This window comes from Neopelma chrysocephalum, unplaced genomic scaffold, assembly GCF_003984885.1.
Source record: "Neopelma chrysocephalum unplaced genomic scaffold, ASM398488v2 Primary Assembly neopelma1_141, whole genome shotgun sequence".
Lineage (NCBI taxonomy): Eukaryota > Metazoa > Chordata > Aves > Passeriformes > Pipridae > Neopelma > Neopelma chrysocephalum.
Window position 1 is genome coordinate 1,078,314 of NW_020897803.1, and position 13,954 is coordinate 1,092,267.

The 13,954-nt window shown below is 58.3% G+C and overlaps 2 protein-coding genes across 8 annotated transcripts in view; one reads left to right on the plus strand and one right to left on the minus strand.

The window, feature by feature from the left end:
- Positions 1-1,537: 1,537 nt before the first annotated feature.
- RELT (RELT, TNF receptor) lies at positions 1,538-9,192 on the plus strand. 5 transcript variants are annotated; one of them, XM_027699853.1, is made up of 11 exons: positions 1,538-1,614; positions 4,051-4,108; positions 4,636-4,722; positions 4,799-4,953; positions 5,035-5,120; positions 5,366-5,599; positions 5,791-5,871; positions 5,959-6,040; positions 6,130-6,303; positions 6,391-6,511; positions 8,044-9,192. In XM_027699853.1, exons 2-11 carry the CDS (start codon positions 4,064-4,066, stop codon positions 8,080-8,082), a joined length of 1,104 nt encoding a protein of 367 aa, XP_027555654.1. In that variant the 5' UTR covers positions 1,538-1,614; positions 4,051-4,063; the 3' UTR covers positions 8,083-9,192. The 5 variants fall into 5 exon arrangements, with proteins under 5 accessions (XP_027555654.1, XP_027555658.1, XP_027555655.1 ...); XM_027699854.1 differs by lacking the exon at positions 1,538-1,614 and adding an exon at positions 1,625-1,811; XM_027699857.1 differs by lacking the exons at positions 4,799-4,953; positions 5,035-5,120 and having other exon boundaries at positions 1,599-1,614; positions 3,490-4,108.
- A 468-nt stretch (positions 9,193-9,660) lies between these two features.
- Positions 9,661-13,954, minus strand: part of FAM168A (family with sequence similarity 168 member A) — a 76,083-nt gene continuing 71,789 nt past the window's right edge. For 2 of the 3 annotated variants that reach the window (XM_027699859.1, XM_027699858.1), the window contains exon 8: positions 9,661-13,565. The gene's annotated coding sequence lies outside the window, so the exon portion shown is untranslated. The remainder of the gene's footprint in view (positions 13,566-13,954) is intronic. The other variant, XR_003536863.1, reaches the window with a different exon arrangement.

The window sequence follows — 13,954 nt, forward strand, 5'->3', positions numbered from 1 at the left end:
TATTATATATATAGAAACATCCTTATTTATTTGGGGGGGTCGGGGGGGGGCAGCAGGTGCATCCTGACGTCGCTGTGGGTCCTTCTGCTCCGGAGCTGAGGGATTCAAACTTCCCGGAGAGCTGGACCCCACTGGTGGAGCTGGATCTTGGGTGTTGGTGGAGGGGGGGAGCTGGTGGAGGGGAAGGGAAAAGGAAATTGGGGGTTCCTCCCCCCGTTCTCTGTGATTCCCAATGAGATTTCGCAGCCTGGGCAGTGGGATGAAGGCACTGCTGCATCTCCTGGATGAGGACAAGCATCTTCACATTCCCTGCCAAGGGTGGCCCTAAACTGGGTGTGGGGACCCTAAAAATGAGACTTTCTGGACCAACCCTCCCCCATTTGCCCTTTTTTCCTCCCCATTTTCCTGCTTTCACCTCAGGGTCCGGGTGAGACCGGCGCTCCCAGACCGGGACACCCTGTTGTCCCCATGGGAGAGGTGACAACGGCGGTGGCAGGGATGAGTGACGGGAATGCTGCCGTCCCACATGGAGCCATCAGGGGGGTGGGGGTGAGGGTGTGCTATAAATTGGGATGATAAGGATATTTTGGGAAGGTTGGGGCGGGATTACAGTCACGTGGAGGCTCTTTGTCATTAAAGGTCACCCGTGTCAGAGTGAACCCGGCGTGGTCTCGTCCTTCCCTCGGGGTGGGGTGACAGGAACAGGGTGAGGAGCTCCCCCCACCCTCTGGCGTCACTGGGAATGCCACCCACTGGTGCCACGTGGGATGAAGAAACCCTTCCCGCTACTGGGGTGCAGCTGTTCCGTCCTGGATAACCCCAAGGGGGATGTCGGGGGGCAGAGGATCCCTCCCTTGTGCCACAGAGAGCTGGGATGTGTCCCACTCCCTGGCTGGACAAACAGGGGACAGCAGGTCCTGGGCAGCACTGGGAGATGGAGGGATCAGCAGGCCCAGCTGCAACCGGGGTGTCCCCAGTGTGGGAAAACTGTTCCCTAGGGAAGAGGGCGAGGCCAAGATTCCATGTGCTGTAGTAAAGCTGGGTGCAGCACCCATAGATTGCTTTTCCCCCCCCAGTTTCCCTACTTTCCCCCCCCCCCCATTCCCCGCGCCCCCCCCCATTTCCCTGCTTCTCCCCCCCCCCCGGATTTCCTTGCTCTTTCCCCCCGATTTTCCTGCTTTCACTCCAAGATCCAGAGTGGGGCACCCTGTTGTCCCCATGGGAGAGGTGACAACCGCGGGGACGAACCGGGGTGTCCTCAACCCCATAAGGGGACGGAAAAAACCAAAACACCTTATTTTTGTTTTTTAAAATCCCTTCTGGGAAGGAAAAAGTCCCTCCGATCCGATTCCTCGCGTTTTCCCCCCCAGAACCCCAAGGAGGGGCGGGATAAAGCGCAACATTCCCAAATTCCCGCAGTTCCCGGGAGGCGGCGCTGCCGCGGCGCTGGGATAGGGGGCGTGGCGAACGACAAAGGGGCGGGGTCTGACGAGTGACGTCACGGAAAGGGGCGTGTCCCGTTGTAATTAGCGCGCCCTCGGTTCATTCATAAGGAGTAGGCGCGACCAACGGGGCGGCCCCGGGGGGAGCCCGGGGGGCTCCGCGGCGGGGCAGGTAAGGGGCACCCCCGGCCCAGGGACCCCCCCCTTTTTCCCGAGGGGGCTCGTCCCGAGCCGGGGGGCTCGGGATCCTTCGCCTTAACAGGGTTAATTCCCCCTTGGAGCGATCTGGGAGTGCGGTTGCTGCAGCTTTGCGTTGTGCGACAGAGCGGGGGGTGCTGGTTTTTGGGGTGCCGGACCCCCCGATTTGCGGTTAAAAAGGGTTGGGGGGGTGTTGTTGCCTTGGGTTTGTCGCTAAGCAGGGCATGGGGGGAGCTTGGAGTGGGGGCGGTGGGGACCCCCCGGCGGGGCCGGGAGGCTCCGGCTGCGGCAGCGCCGAAGTAGGTTAAAATAAAGGGTGGAGAGGGGGGAAAGTAGGTTAAGGAAAACTCAGCAGCGGCTGCCTGGGAAGAGGGATAGGGGTTTGGAATCGTGGCGGGTCTTTTTTGCTGCCGGGAGCTGGAAAATCCCAGGGCTTGCAGCCAAAAAGCCCTGCGGGAGCCGGGATGCTGCGGTGAGGGGCTGCCCCCCGAAACCGCGCTGGGATGAGGGGCTGTCCCCCAAAATTGGGCTGGAAGGAGGGGCTGCACCCCAAAAATTGGACTGTGATGAGGGGCTGCCCCCCAAAATTGAGCTGTGATGAGGGGCTGCCCCCCAAAACTGGGATGGAACGTGCCGCTGCCCGCGTTTGGCGGGATCCCAGCGCTGCCTCTGGGATCAGTGGATTTTAATGCTGGATATTTGTGGCGGTTCCGCTGTTCCCACAGCTCCGAGGGGGCCCCGGGGGAGGCGACAGCGCCGAGTTTCGCTCCATCTGCCGGACAATCCCCTCCTTGTCCCGCGCTGCCTCCAAGAGCTGCTCCCCAAAGTTTTCCCGAACAGTTGCTCCTTTTCAGCTCCGTTTATCTGCAGGAGCCATCGGCTGAAACCCTGTTCCCGCACAGGGAGGGAAACCCAGGAATCCCAGTGGGCAGCCTTGGATTACAGGCTCTATTAAAGCAGGAATGGGAATAAAAGGCTTCTGTGACCCAGAGGGATTTTGGGGGAGGGTTCTGAAACCAAGTCACCTTTCCTGCTGCGTTTGCGTGGATGCACCAGCCAGGTGGGGTGTGGGGGTGCTGGAGGTCTCCAAAAAGCAGGTCTGGCCCTGATGGGGTTATTTTTTTGGTTTCCCGTGGTTTTTGGAGGGACAAATTATGTTGGCTTTAGGAGTTTCAGGGCTTCTCTCTGCTGTGCCAGGGCAGCCGGGCATCCCATGATCCTGCATCCCACATCCTCACCTGGGATGGCCCCTGGCGGCCCCCAAAACCGGCTGATGAGCCCTGGGGTGGCCGTGACTCGGCAAAGCTCCAGTGCCAACCAGGAGCTGGCACCGTTTGATCCTTGTGCCTCCTACATCCCTATTGGTCACCTAAGGGATGTCCTTAATCCCTGGATTAAGCCTGGCCTCAGATCTGCTTTACCTGGGGCCAGCCCTCTTCCTGGTGGGGTTTAAATCCCTTTGTGGGCATCTGGAATTCTCTGGGGAGCCGGGATGCTCCGGCAGCCTGGGCTGTGCCAGCCTGTGGCATCGTTCCCGAGGTGCTTGAATCCCACAGCCCCAGAGGATTAAAATGCTTCACATTAGGCTTGAACTCGAGTTTTACTAGTGCTGGCTTACAGTTTTCCTCCCTCTGCTTGAGGGGCACATCCCAAATGCCGGGGGGATTCCAGAGGTGGGCTGGTTGGCTCCGTGCTGGCACCTGAGGGGTGGAGGAACTGGAGCACAGAGGATGCTCATTTTGGGTTGTCCCAACCCACATCCCATAAATACCTGGCTCAGCCCCCCCAGTACCCCCTCTCATGTTTAATGAGCTGCATCTCAGGCCACTAATTAGTACAAACTCGTCAGGCAGAGGCTGTGCCGAGGCTCCCACGGGACCGTGACGACCGGGGGAGTTTCCATGCGGGCGGCAGGATTTCCATGAGGAGCCTGGATCCGGGTTTGGGTTGTTGGTTGTGTTTTTCCTTCCTTCCCCCCATCCCCTGTGCTCTCAGCTTAGATTTTTAATTTTATATTTTCCTGTGGGAAACACCTTTTGTTTCACTCCAGTTTGTGTTTGAATATATATTTATTTCCTTTTTAGTGACTTCATTTCCTTGTGGCAGGTGCACAAGGATTTCCTCCGGAGCAGGGAAAACCTTCCTTTAACTTTATTTAGCGTCATCTGCTCCTTGCATGGGTGGTGTGACTCCATTGCAGGGGTTGGTCCCTCTCCAGTTTGGGATGGAGTTGGGATCTGATGATGCCAGGCATCCCATAAATCCTCCAATAAAGCTTTTTGGGGGATGGTGCAGGGATATTTAGACAGATGCCTTGGAGCATCCCAGTGGGGGGAAATGGGGCCCCCAAATTGCTTCTCCACTGGGATTTTCCCTGGATGATGACCCCCCCATGCTCCCCCTTGGGCAGGTGTCCCCTGGTGATGAAGAGGAGCGGGATGCGCTGGTGGCTTGTCACCGTCCTGGGGGTGAGTATGGCCTGGTCCATCCACTCCCAGCCCATCCATTCCCATCCCATCCTTGTGCTTCTCTGCCTTTGGCACCTCTGATGCTCAAACACCACCCCACAGCCACAACAGGGCAGCCCAAAACACTTCCCACCTGGAAACTTGCAGCACTTGGGGAGATGCTCAGTTTGGATTGAGAGGTTTTTTTCTCCCCTCACACACATTCTTCCCCCTCCTTTTCTCTCCTTCGTCAAATCTTCTTCCAGGGCAGGGGCTGATAAGGAATGTGGCATCTCTGGGGCCACATTTGCATCCATCATGTGATGGGTTGGCATCTGGGATGGGTTTGTGACCATCCTGTCATTGATGATGGTTTGCCCCCATCGTGTCACCAGTGAGGGGTTTGCATCTGCCATGGTCCAGGGGACAGTTTTGCCTCCACCACGTGGCCTGTGATGGGTTCATCTCCCTCCTCCTCCCCCGGAGCCACATTCCCACCGGCACAGGCCTTGGAGCAGCCGGCGCTGAGCCCTTCGATTCTCCCACAGGTGCTGAGCAGACTCGTGGGGGCCGAGAGCTGGAATTCCCGGGAGCACAGGACACCGGGATGCCCTCCCGGGGAGGAGCCCAGCGGGGTAAGCCGTGCCCCCTGCGGCACATCCCCGTGGATCGTGATCCAGCCACGGCTCACCCCCCTCTCCCTCACCTCAGGATCCAGGGAGGACGTGCCGAGCTTGTCCCCCCGGCACCTTCTCCCTGGGGGACACACCCTGTGCCGCTCACACCCGGTGCCGGGCCGGGAACAGGATCCTGGTGGCCGCGGGGACAGCGGGAAGTGACAGCCGGTGCGGAGCCTGCCTGCCGGGGTGAGCCCGGGGAGGGGACACCGCGAACCCCCGACCCCGCTCCCGGCCGGATCCTGACCCTCCTGCCCTCCCGCCCCGCAGGTTTTACAGCCCCGAAGGGGAGAGGGACCCCCGGGGCCGGTGCCTGCCCTGCGCCGCTGCCCCCCGCAGCACCCCGGGGTGCCCAGGTGGGTGCTGGAGCTGCCGGTGCCACCCCGGGTTCGGGGGGGGGGACGGCAGAGCTTGTGCTCGCCCCTGGGACTCCGCGGGATGTGCCCCCCCTTGGGATGAGCAGCGATGTCCTGCCGGGATGCGGCAGCTGGGAACGGCTTCTGCTTCCCTGGGCTCCAGCTGCAGCAGGGCTCCTGGGAAAACGGAGTTGAATCCCAGGAAAGCCGCTCCTCGAGGCTGATCCGGTGCCTCCACCCCCCAGGCCGGCGGCGGGTCCGCAGCCCCGAAACGCCGGGAAGGGCACCGGGAACCAACGGGACACGGGTGACCCCGAGGGGGGAGGAAGAGGAGGAGGCGGCGGCGGCGCAGGCGGCCGTGCTGACCATCGTCCCGGTCTTCTGTGCCATGGGATTGCTGGGAATCCTGGTGTGCAACCTGCTGAAGAAGAAGGGGTACCACTGCACCGCCAGCAAGGAGCCCCAGCCCGGCGGCACCGGTGAGCCCCGGCTGTGCCGTGACAGCGCCCGGTGATCCCGCATCCAGCCCTCCCACATCCAGCCCTCCCTCACCTCAGCCCATCCCTGCGGCTCCTGGTCCTCGTTGTCCCAGGGCATCCTGCCCGTTTCCTCCTGCTCTTTTTGGGTTGCTTTATCCCCGTCACCGAGCTCCCCCAAATTCTGCCCGCAGGTCCCAGCTCCATCTACCAGCTGGAGGAGGCCAACGAGGACACCATCGGGGTGCTGGTGCGGCTCATCACTGAGAAGAAAGGTCAGGGGGGGTTCCTGGAGGGGGGAAAAGAGGGTGACATGGGCCAGACCCCCGTGACCCCCCCTCCTCGGTGTCTCTCGCCCCCAGAAAACGCGGCGGCGCTGGAGGAGCTGCTGAAGGAGCATCGCAGGCAGCAGCTGATGCCACCGAGCTGGGCCCCCCTGCACAAGTAAGATCCCCCTCCTCGGGGCCGCGCTGAGGATCCCTCGTGGTGGGACCAACCCCGTGGTGATGGTGGCATCTCCCCCCTGTCCCCAGGCTGCACCTCCTGCCGCAGTTCGCCCCCTCCTGTCACCACCAGCAGCACCCGCACACGGTGCAGGGCCCGGCCCCCTGCGCACGCTGCACCCAGAAGTGGCCGGAGGTGCTGCCACCTCCCGGGGCCACCAAGGTCCCCAAGCCCGGCGAGGTGACCATCCTCTCCATCGGCAGGTGAGCAGGGACCCCCCCCCCCAGCAGGGGTGTGTCCCCTCCCCAGGGTGGGACGGGCTGATGCGACGCTCCCCCCGCCCCCGGCAGGTTCCGCGTGTCCCGGATCCCGGAGCTCAGGAGCGAGGCGGGGGCTGAGCCCCTCCGGGGGCCCCTCCCCGGCAGCGGGATGAGACCCCCGTGGCTGAAAAGCACCGATGGCACCCCAGAGGTGAGGGGGGGGGTGTGGAGGGAGGGTCGGGGGGGAGCCCTTGGAGGGGAAAACCGGGACTTCTGGAGGTTGGAGAGGGGGTTGCATGTACCTCATTGGGGCATCTGGTGAGGGGTGAGGCTGCAGCAGCCCCATCACCCCCAGACCTCTTCCAGTAGCTGGGAGGCTTAAAAAAACAGTCTAAAAATTGATCACCCCTTTATTTTCACCCCTCTGTGTTTCAGGTGTGTTGGGGGAACTATAGGGTGGGTGCTGATTCCCTGGAGTGCTGGAGGGACACAGTGCTGGTGGTGCCTGGGGTGTCCTGCAGCAGCCAGGGACTTAAATACAACCCCGTGCCCCCCCCCTTAATACACCCGTGCCCCCCCTTAATACACCCGTGCCCCCCTTAATACACCCTTGCCCCCCCTTAATACATCCCTGTCCCCTATTCGTGCTCTGTACCCCCCCCAAAAGCAGGTATGCAACAGCACATTAGCATATATTTGCATGCGTGGTCGTGCCCTGTATGCGGGCAGAAGGCTGTGCAGGGGGGGTATGGCCACTTCTATATGTGCAGGGACCTCTACACGCCCCCCCCGGCTCTGGGGACGCCAAGGCAGGAGCGAGGGGGTGTCCCACACCGCGGGGTGACACGAGGTGACACGGGGTGGCACGGCCAGGGGGCTGCTGGTGACTCATGGGCAGCTGCTCGGGCTCACATGTCCCTGAACACTTTCCCCCCTCTCCGCCCTGTTCTCCCTCCCTGCTGCCCGTGCTGGTGGCCACGCGTCCCTGGCATGGAGGGGGGGTGGGACACAGTCCCATGGAACACTCCAGGATTGGGACAGAGCGGGTGGAAAGCTGGGAAAGGCCCCGGGGGTGCTGGTGGCAGTGGATGGACACGAGCCCGGGTGGTACCCGAGGTGTGTGACCCACAGGGCACTGCCTGTCCCTGTGCTGGCACTGCTGGGGCACCTCCAGCCCTGGGGGCAGTTCTGGGACCCTCAGGCAAGGGCTGGAGCATGTCCAGGGAAGGGAACGGAGCTGGGGAAGGGGCTGGAGCAGCAGGAGCAGCTGAGGGAGCTGGGGGGGCTCAGCCTGGAGAAAAGGAGGCTCAGGGGGGACCTTCTGGCTCTGCAACCCCCTGACAGGAGGGGGGAGCCAGGGGGGGTCGGGCTCTGCTCCCAGGGAAAAGGGACAGGAGGAGAGGAAACGGCCTCCAGCTGTGCCAGGAAAGGTCCAGGTTGGACATCAGGAGGAATTTCTTGCTGGAAAGGGTGGTCAGGCACTGGAAGGGGCTGCCCAGGGAGGTTTGGAGTGCCCATCCCTGGAGGTGTCCAAGGAAGGCCTGGCCATGGCACTCAGTGCTCTGAGCTGGGGACAAGGGGGGCATCGGGCACAGGCGGGACTCGGTGATCCCAGAGGGCTTTTCCAACCCCGGTGAACCTGGGATTCTGTGTGTTGCCACCCACACACGTGTTCAGCCCCGCACACGTGGAGCTCTGTACGTGTGCCCCCCTCACCCATGGTCCATCCCTTGTCCTCCACAGGTGTCTCCTGGCCCGGGGGTGGCCTCGGGGGGACAGTGACACCCACACAGACCCCTGGAGGACACGGGGCGTTGTGTGAGGCCAGTCCCACTCAGAGCCACGAGGAGCTGGAGGTGCAGCTCGGCCTCTGCTCCTGCCACCGAGGTGTCCAGTGGCAGCACAGCAAATCCAAGGTCCTGCCCAGGTGGTGGGAAGGATTCCCCGTGCCGAGGTGGCGGCCTGACGGACACGATCTCTGGGAGCCACGGCACAGCTCCGTTGGGAGCCACTGGATGTCATCCACGGTCACCTCCTGGGTCTGTTGAGCTGAAGCCCCTCCAGGACCACCACGAGCTCCTGATTTCCCTCCATCACCAGCTGCCAGGATAACAACAGCCACTGGATCACAGGATAACTCCCACCTCGCCAACAACCTCACTGGGCATGGATTGCTCCGGGCAAAGCTGGTCTCCTGCCACCATCCACCCTCTATCCGAAGTCTCCACCAGCCCAGGAGAACACGGTGGGGATGCTCCCCATGAAGGCCACACACTTCACTTCCCACAGGAGCTGTTTCCATAGGATCACACTGGGATCATCGGGACAACCCACCCAAGGTTGGGCTGGAGACCATCAAGCTCCACCATCGCCCCAGCAGTGGGTTCATGGTCCATCCCATTCACTCCCCCCATCACCTCCCTGTGCCAAAAAAAAAAAAAACCACCCCGACCACCAAACCCCGTCGGGCTTCTTTTATTTATTTATTTCATTTTTTTTTTATTTTATTTTTTTTTATTATTGACTTTTTTTTTTTTTGGAAACAATTTCATCGTTCTCGAATGTTCTACATCTGACAGGAAACATCGGACAGTTACAAACTCTTGGCTGGGATCTGTCAGGGAGATCACGAAACCTGATCTTCAGAACCGAAACCAGAACAGAAAACAAACGGGAAAACAACCCCGAATTCCAGATGAACAAACTGAGGCTTGGAGGGGGGGGGAGGCTCTCCAGGGCAGCAGCTCCAGGCCATGTTCCCTCCACACCTTGGAGGCTTGGAAGACGTGGTTACTCTTGGGTTTAAATTGTTTTTCTTTTGGTATATTTTTGGGGATTTTTTTTTTTTGTATTTATTTTTGTTTAAAAGGTCCAATAATATTTAAAACCGAGCTGGTCCGGAGGTCAACGTGAATTAAAATTAATTACAAAATGAATGACATAAAAAGAGGGGGAGGAGCCCGCGTGGGGTTTGCTCCGTGCTCTGGGAATGGGAGGGTTTGGATGTGATCCTGGATCCCACTGCCTCATTTTCCCTTCCTCACCGTGCTTCCCGATGGATCCCTACCCTACAAATCCCTTCCCTTATCCCAAACCCTCAGGAAACCTCCCCAGCTCCATCCCTTGCAGGAGGACACGGGGAGGCTGCAGGTGGCCTTGTTGCATCAAGATTATTCCCTACAAACAGCCCAACCGAGCGTTTCCAAACGGGAATTGCTGCCCTTAAACCACAGATTTTCCTATTCCTGCTTTGCCAGCATTCCCACAAATTACTGGAGAATCTACGAGTGCAACACGCCACAAAAACGCCTTTTCCAAGCCTCCCAAGCTCCATAAAAGGGTTTAGTTTCTTTTTTTTTCTTCCCTATGGGAATGCCAGCACACGGCAGAGAATATTTGGAAGCTGCTCCAGCCTCAGGAGCTCCTGGCAAAGCCAAGGGAAGATGGGCAGAGGGTCGCCATGTTTTGGGAACAACAGTTGGAGGGCCTGAAAATACTGGCAATTAAAAAATAAGCCCAAACTCCCCCCAAAACCCCCTGGATTTATGGGCATCCAGCGGCTCTTATTGCTCTTGTTGGCTGGTTGGATTTTCCTATCAAAAATAAAGCCCCAAATGTGGGTTTTCCACCCCACTGAAAAAAGCAAGATCCGATTTCACGCCCTCCAGCTGGGAACCAGGTCGTCCCAAATTCCCTGGGGGAACGCAGGGCCTGGCAAACAGGGTGGGAGGGGGCTCTGGGAAGGACCATATTCCAGTGGCTGCGGGAAAACCTGATCCTCCGAACATCCAGCGTTAAAGCAAACCCCTTAAATTTTAACACTCCAAGGTAATTCCATCCTGGAACTGCAAAAACTGGGTTATTCGTTATCCATAAAATCCAGGAGCAAATCCTTGCCTGGAGGGCTCAGCCACTTGGAGGCATGAAGGGTTCAGGCTCCAAGGGGGGGTGTCACCACCAGGACTAATATTCCTATTTTTTCCCCCCAAATCTCACACTAGAGCTGGTGTTTTAAAGCCAAGATAAAGGCAGGGATGGGTTAATGGTGGGAACAGCAGGTTGGGAGTTATTTTCCCTCCTCTTTAGCTGGAATTTTCATCTCAGACACTTCCCTGGATGGTTTAACCCCTCCTGCTCTTCGCCACTAATCCCGGGGTGATGGAAAACCCTTTTCCATAACCAACATCAGCAAAGCTGAAATATTTGGGAAGCTGGTGGCCCCCCAGCACTGTCCCCACCCAAGGGGGACTGTGACCTCCCCAGGACCTTCCCTCAAGCCATGACTTGACCAAGGAGAGGGCTTGGGATCAAGGGAAGGGCAGGAGCGTCTCCCCACCAGCACAGCCCCACGGAGCCACCTCGGGAAGGAGCTTCCCAAGCCCGGCATTGTGTGGAGGCCCCAGAGCCAAGTGGTGGCCCCAGAGCCATGTGGTGGCCCCAGAGCCACGTGGTGGCCCGAGCCTAACCCAGCCCTGGGTACCAAAGGTCCTCAGTGAAGCCTCTGGCCCAAGAGGTGCCAAATATTTCCCCTCTCCGCGCTCGGCTGAGTTAATCAGGATTTCTGCCTGGGAATAACAGGGTGAGGAGCATTGGAGCTGCTCTTGATCTGCTCAAAGGGGCTCAAACCCAACTGCCCATCTGAGTGGGAACACTGGGTGACCCTCCATGTTCAGCTCCTGGAGCTTCCTCCCCACTTTTGGTGTTCTTTCCTTTCAGGAGGCAGCCCAACAATTCCTTCCCAGCCACGGGCCAAAATTTTAGGGGTTGTCCCTAAAGTCCTGAAGGGTGTCTGGGATAGTGGGAGGTGGTGCCTGCTGGGAAGGGTCCTCTGCACAGCCTGGGCTCTGATCACAAAGCTTGTTGGACCCTTTTCTCCTTCTCCTTTCCTTCCCAAAGTGCAGCCCAAGGGTGCACCTTCCCCATCCCACAGGGGTGTCCCCTCGAGCTTGGGGAGGTGAACCAGGGCTTTGCTCTGGATTTCCATTAAAAATCCAGCAGCACTTCCATTAAAAACCAGCAGAACCAACCAAACAACCCCACACAGAGGTGCTGCTGCCAACACCCAACCCGACAGAGCAAACAGTGGCTGGAAAAGTCCTCCTGGATCCCTAAGCTTCTTCCTCCCCATCTGGTTCACACTCGAGGAGCTCCAGGAGCTCCTCCCAGTGGCAGCAGAAGCCAAGATGGGTGACACCACCAAAAGCAACAACAACAGGTCACCTTCTCTTCCAAAAAGCCCTCGTGCCTGACCTCTACACCACCATGGAGGGTCCAGGTGAGCCTCCAGAGCCCTCAGGTCCATCAGGAGACGTGATCCAGGCACGACCAAAGCAGAGCACCCAACGCTGACTCAACACCACACATGGGTCAGAAACCCAAGGCAGGCAGTGCCCTGAGGGATCCCCATCCCCAGCTCCAAACCTGACCTCTCCAAAGGCTCTGGATTTGACAGCCTCGGAGCCCAAGGGGCGGGACAGTTGCCCACGGGGAACACTTTTGGCACGTTGAGGGAAAAACCAAAACCCAACCAAGTGTTTCGCCTTGGAAAAGAGAAATAAATAAGCAAACCCTCGTTTCTAAGCTGGGTTTAGCGGGAAGGGTTTAAAAATAAACTGGCCACAAGTTGTCTGCAAACACAAACTCCCTCTGCTGCCCTCGAGACAACGTATTGCTCTCCTGGGACACCTCAAGGTGGGACATCTTCGTGTCCTTGTGTCCCTGGCTGAGCCAAACCCCCTGGAATCCCCCTGGTGCCCACAGCCTGCGTGTGACCACCGTCCCCCACCCTGCCCCATGTCACCTGGGGATCCCTTCCCTGCTCCCACCTTTGCTTCCCGGGAGGAAGGCGACGTGTTTATTGCTATTGCTTCCTCTCCTCCCACATCTCCCCCGGCAGAGCAGCCAGAATTCTCACCCCTTCCGGCCCTTCTCCACGGTGCTGGTGTTTGTGCTTGGATGGACATTTCTCCTGGAAGTCTCAGAGCCCAAGGAATGGGCGGGGGCACCTCAACCCTCAAGTTTGGTCTCAGCCCTGCCAGTGACACGGGTGGAGGGTGAAGCCACCCACTCTTCCCCTCACCCTGCCCTGAAGACTCGTCTCCATCAACCAGATGCCCTCTTTTCCCACACCACCATGCTCTGGAGAAGCTCTTCAGACCAACTCCTGGATCTAGAGAAGCTCTTTAGACCAACCTTGGACCTGGAGAAGCTCTTCAGAACAAACACTGAACTCAGAGAAGCTCTTCAGACCAACCTTGGATCTAGAGAAGCTCTTCGGACCAACCACTGAACTCAGAGCTCTCCAGAGCTTGGAAAAGCTCTTCAGACCATATCCTGAGCTCTCCAGACCAACCTTGGATCTGAAGAAGCCCTTCAGACCAACCTTTGGACCTGGAGAAGCTCTTCAGACCAACCCTGGGCCATCTCCTTGCCTCCTTCCCCACCTCTCCCCTTCTCCCTCCCGCAGCCCCAGGACGTGGCTGACGGGGAGCACCTCGTTTTCCCAAGCTGCTCCCAGGGCATGTGTCCCTTCCCATCAGCCACCATCCATTTTCCCAGTTGGGAGAGCAGCCCAAGGCCCCCGCCGGTGACCAGTCCTCGCCCTCCCTACGACAAAAAAAAAGCGCTACCCACATTTATATCCTCTTACTCCTACAAAAAAAGAAGGGATGAGTTCAGAATTCCACTGCAGATTTCGAACCTACCACGACAGCTATTCTGGAAGACACCAATTTTGCTCGGAATACGTGACGGAAGATTGAATAATTGATCATCTCCGACTAAAAAAAAACCCAAAAAAAACAGGAACAAACCTGCCTGTCTAAAGAAAAACCAGCGCTGTGCTTTTCACAGTCCCCTGAACATCAACCACGCTGCAAATCTAGGCTCGGGCAACGACGACGACGACAGAAGGAGAACCCAAAAGAACACGAAGTGGGGGGGATCTTTGCACCACTCAGCTGGCATAAGTGAAGATTCTGAGCTTTCCAAGGACCAAAGAGAGAGAGAGAACTTTACTATTGCTCGGTGTCAGTCATGTGTGTTACACGATTTATGTGGGAGGGGGGGACGGGGGGGGGGGAAATCAAAGAGAGGCAGAAGATTAGAAAAAGCAGCTTTTACAAAAACCACTAAAGGATGCATAAAGTGACCCTTGCACTCGGTTTGTTGAGTTTTGTTCTTGCAAACAGACGAGGTGCTGCGGCCCAGGGGCCGGGGCACCGATGTAAGACTTGTGGAGTTGCATACAATGTTTGATTCCGGATCTGGGGAAAGAGAAAACACCCAAAAACGGGGAGTTAGAAGCAAGTTCTGGGAGATCAGGGCTGTTCTCTGCACTCCTGCACCACGTAGAGACGGTCCATATGGAATTTAACCATCCCTGAGGACAATTCCTTGAGCTCAGCGGTGGGATCCAAGGCCAAGGATATGAAGATGGGATGCTCCCTGCTAATTGCCCACCAATTTGTCCTGGGCAGGATTAGCCCAGTGGAATGTGTCCAACAAGGAGAGATTTGGGATAAGCCCAGGGCTGGGTGGGATCTCCGCTGCCTCCCGGTGTTCCCATCAACTGTGTTAAATGGACACCATGAACCAGGAAAAAGCAGCTGGGATTTCTGGGATCCTGGGCATCACAGGGACATGCAGCAACCCT

Coding starts and splice junctions, on each gene's coding strand:
- RELT (XM_027699853.1), top strand. CDS start 4,064: ATGAAGAGGAGCGGGATGCGCTGGTGGCTTGTCACCGTCCTGGGG. Junction 5,600..5,790: donor GCCCCAGCCCGGCGGCACCG/GTGAGCCCCGGC, acceptor TTCTGCCCGCAG/GTCCCAGCTCCATCTACCAG. Junction 6,512..8,043: donor GCACCGATGGCACCCCAGAG/GTGAGGGGGGGG, acceptor TGTCCTCCACAG/GTGTCTCCTGGCCCGGGGGT.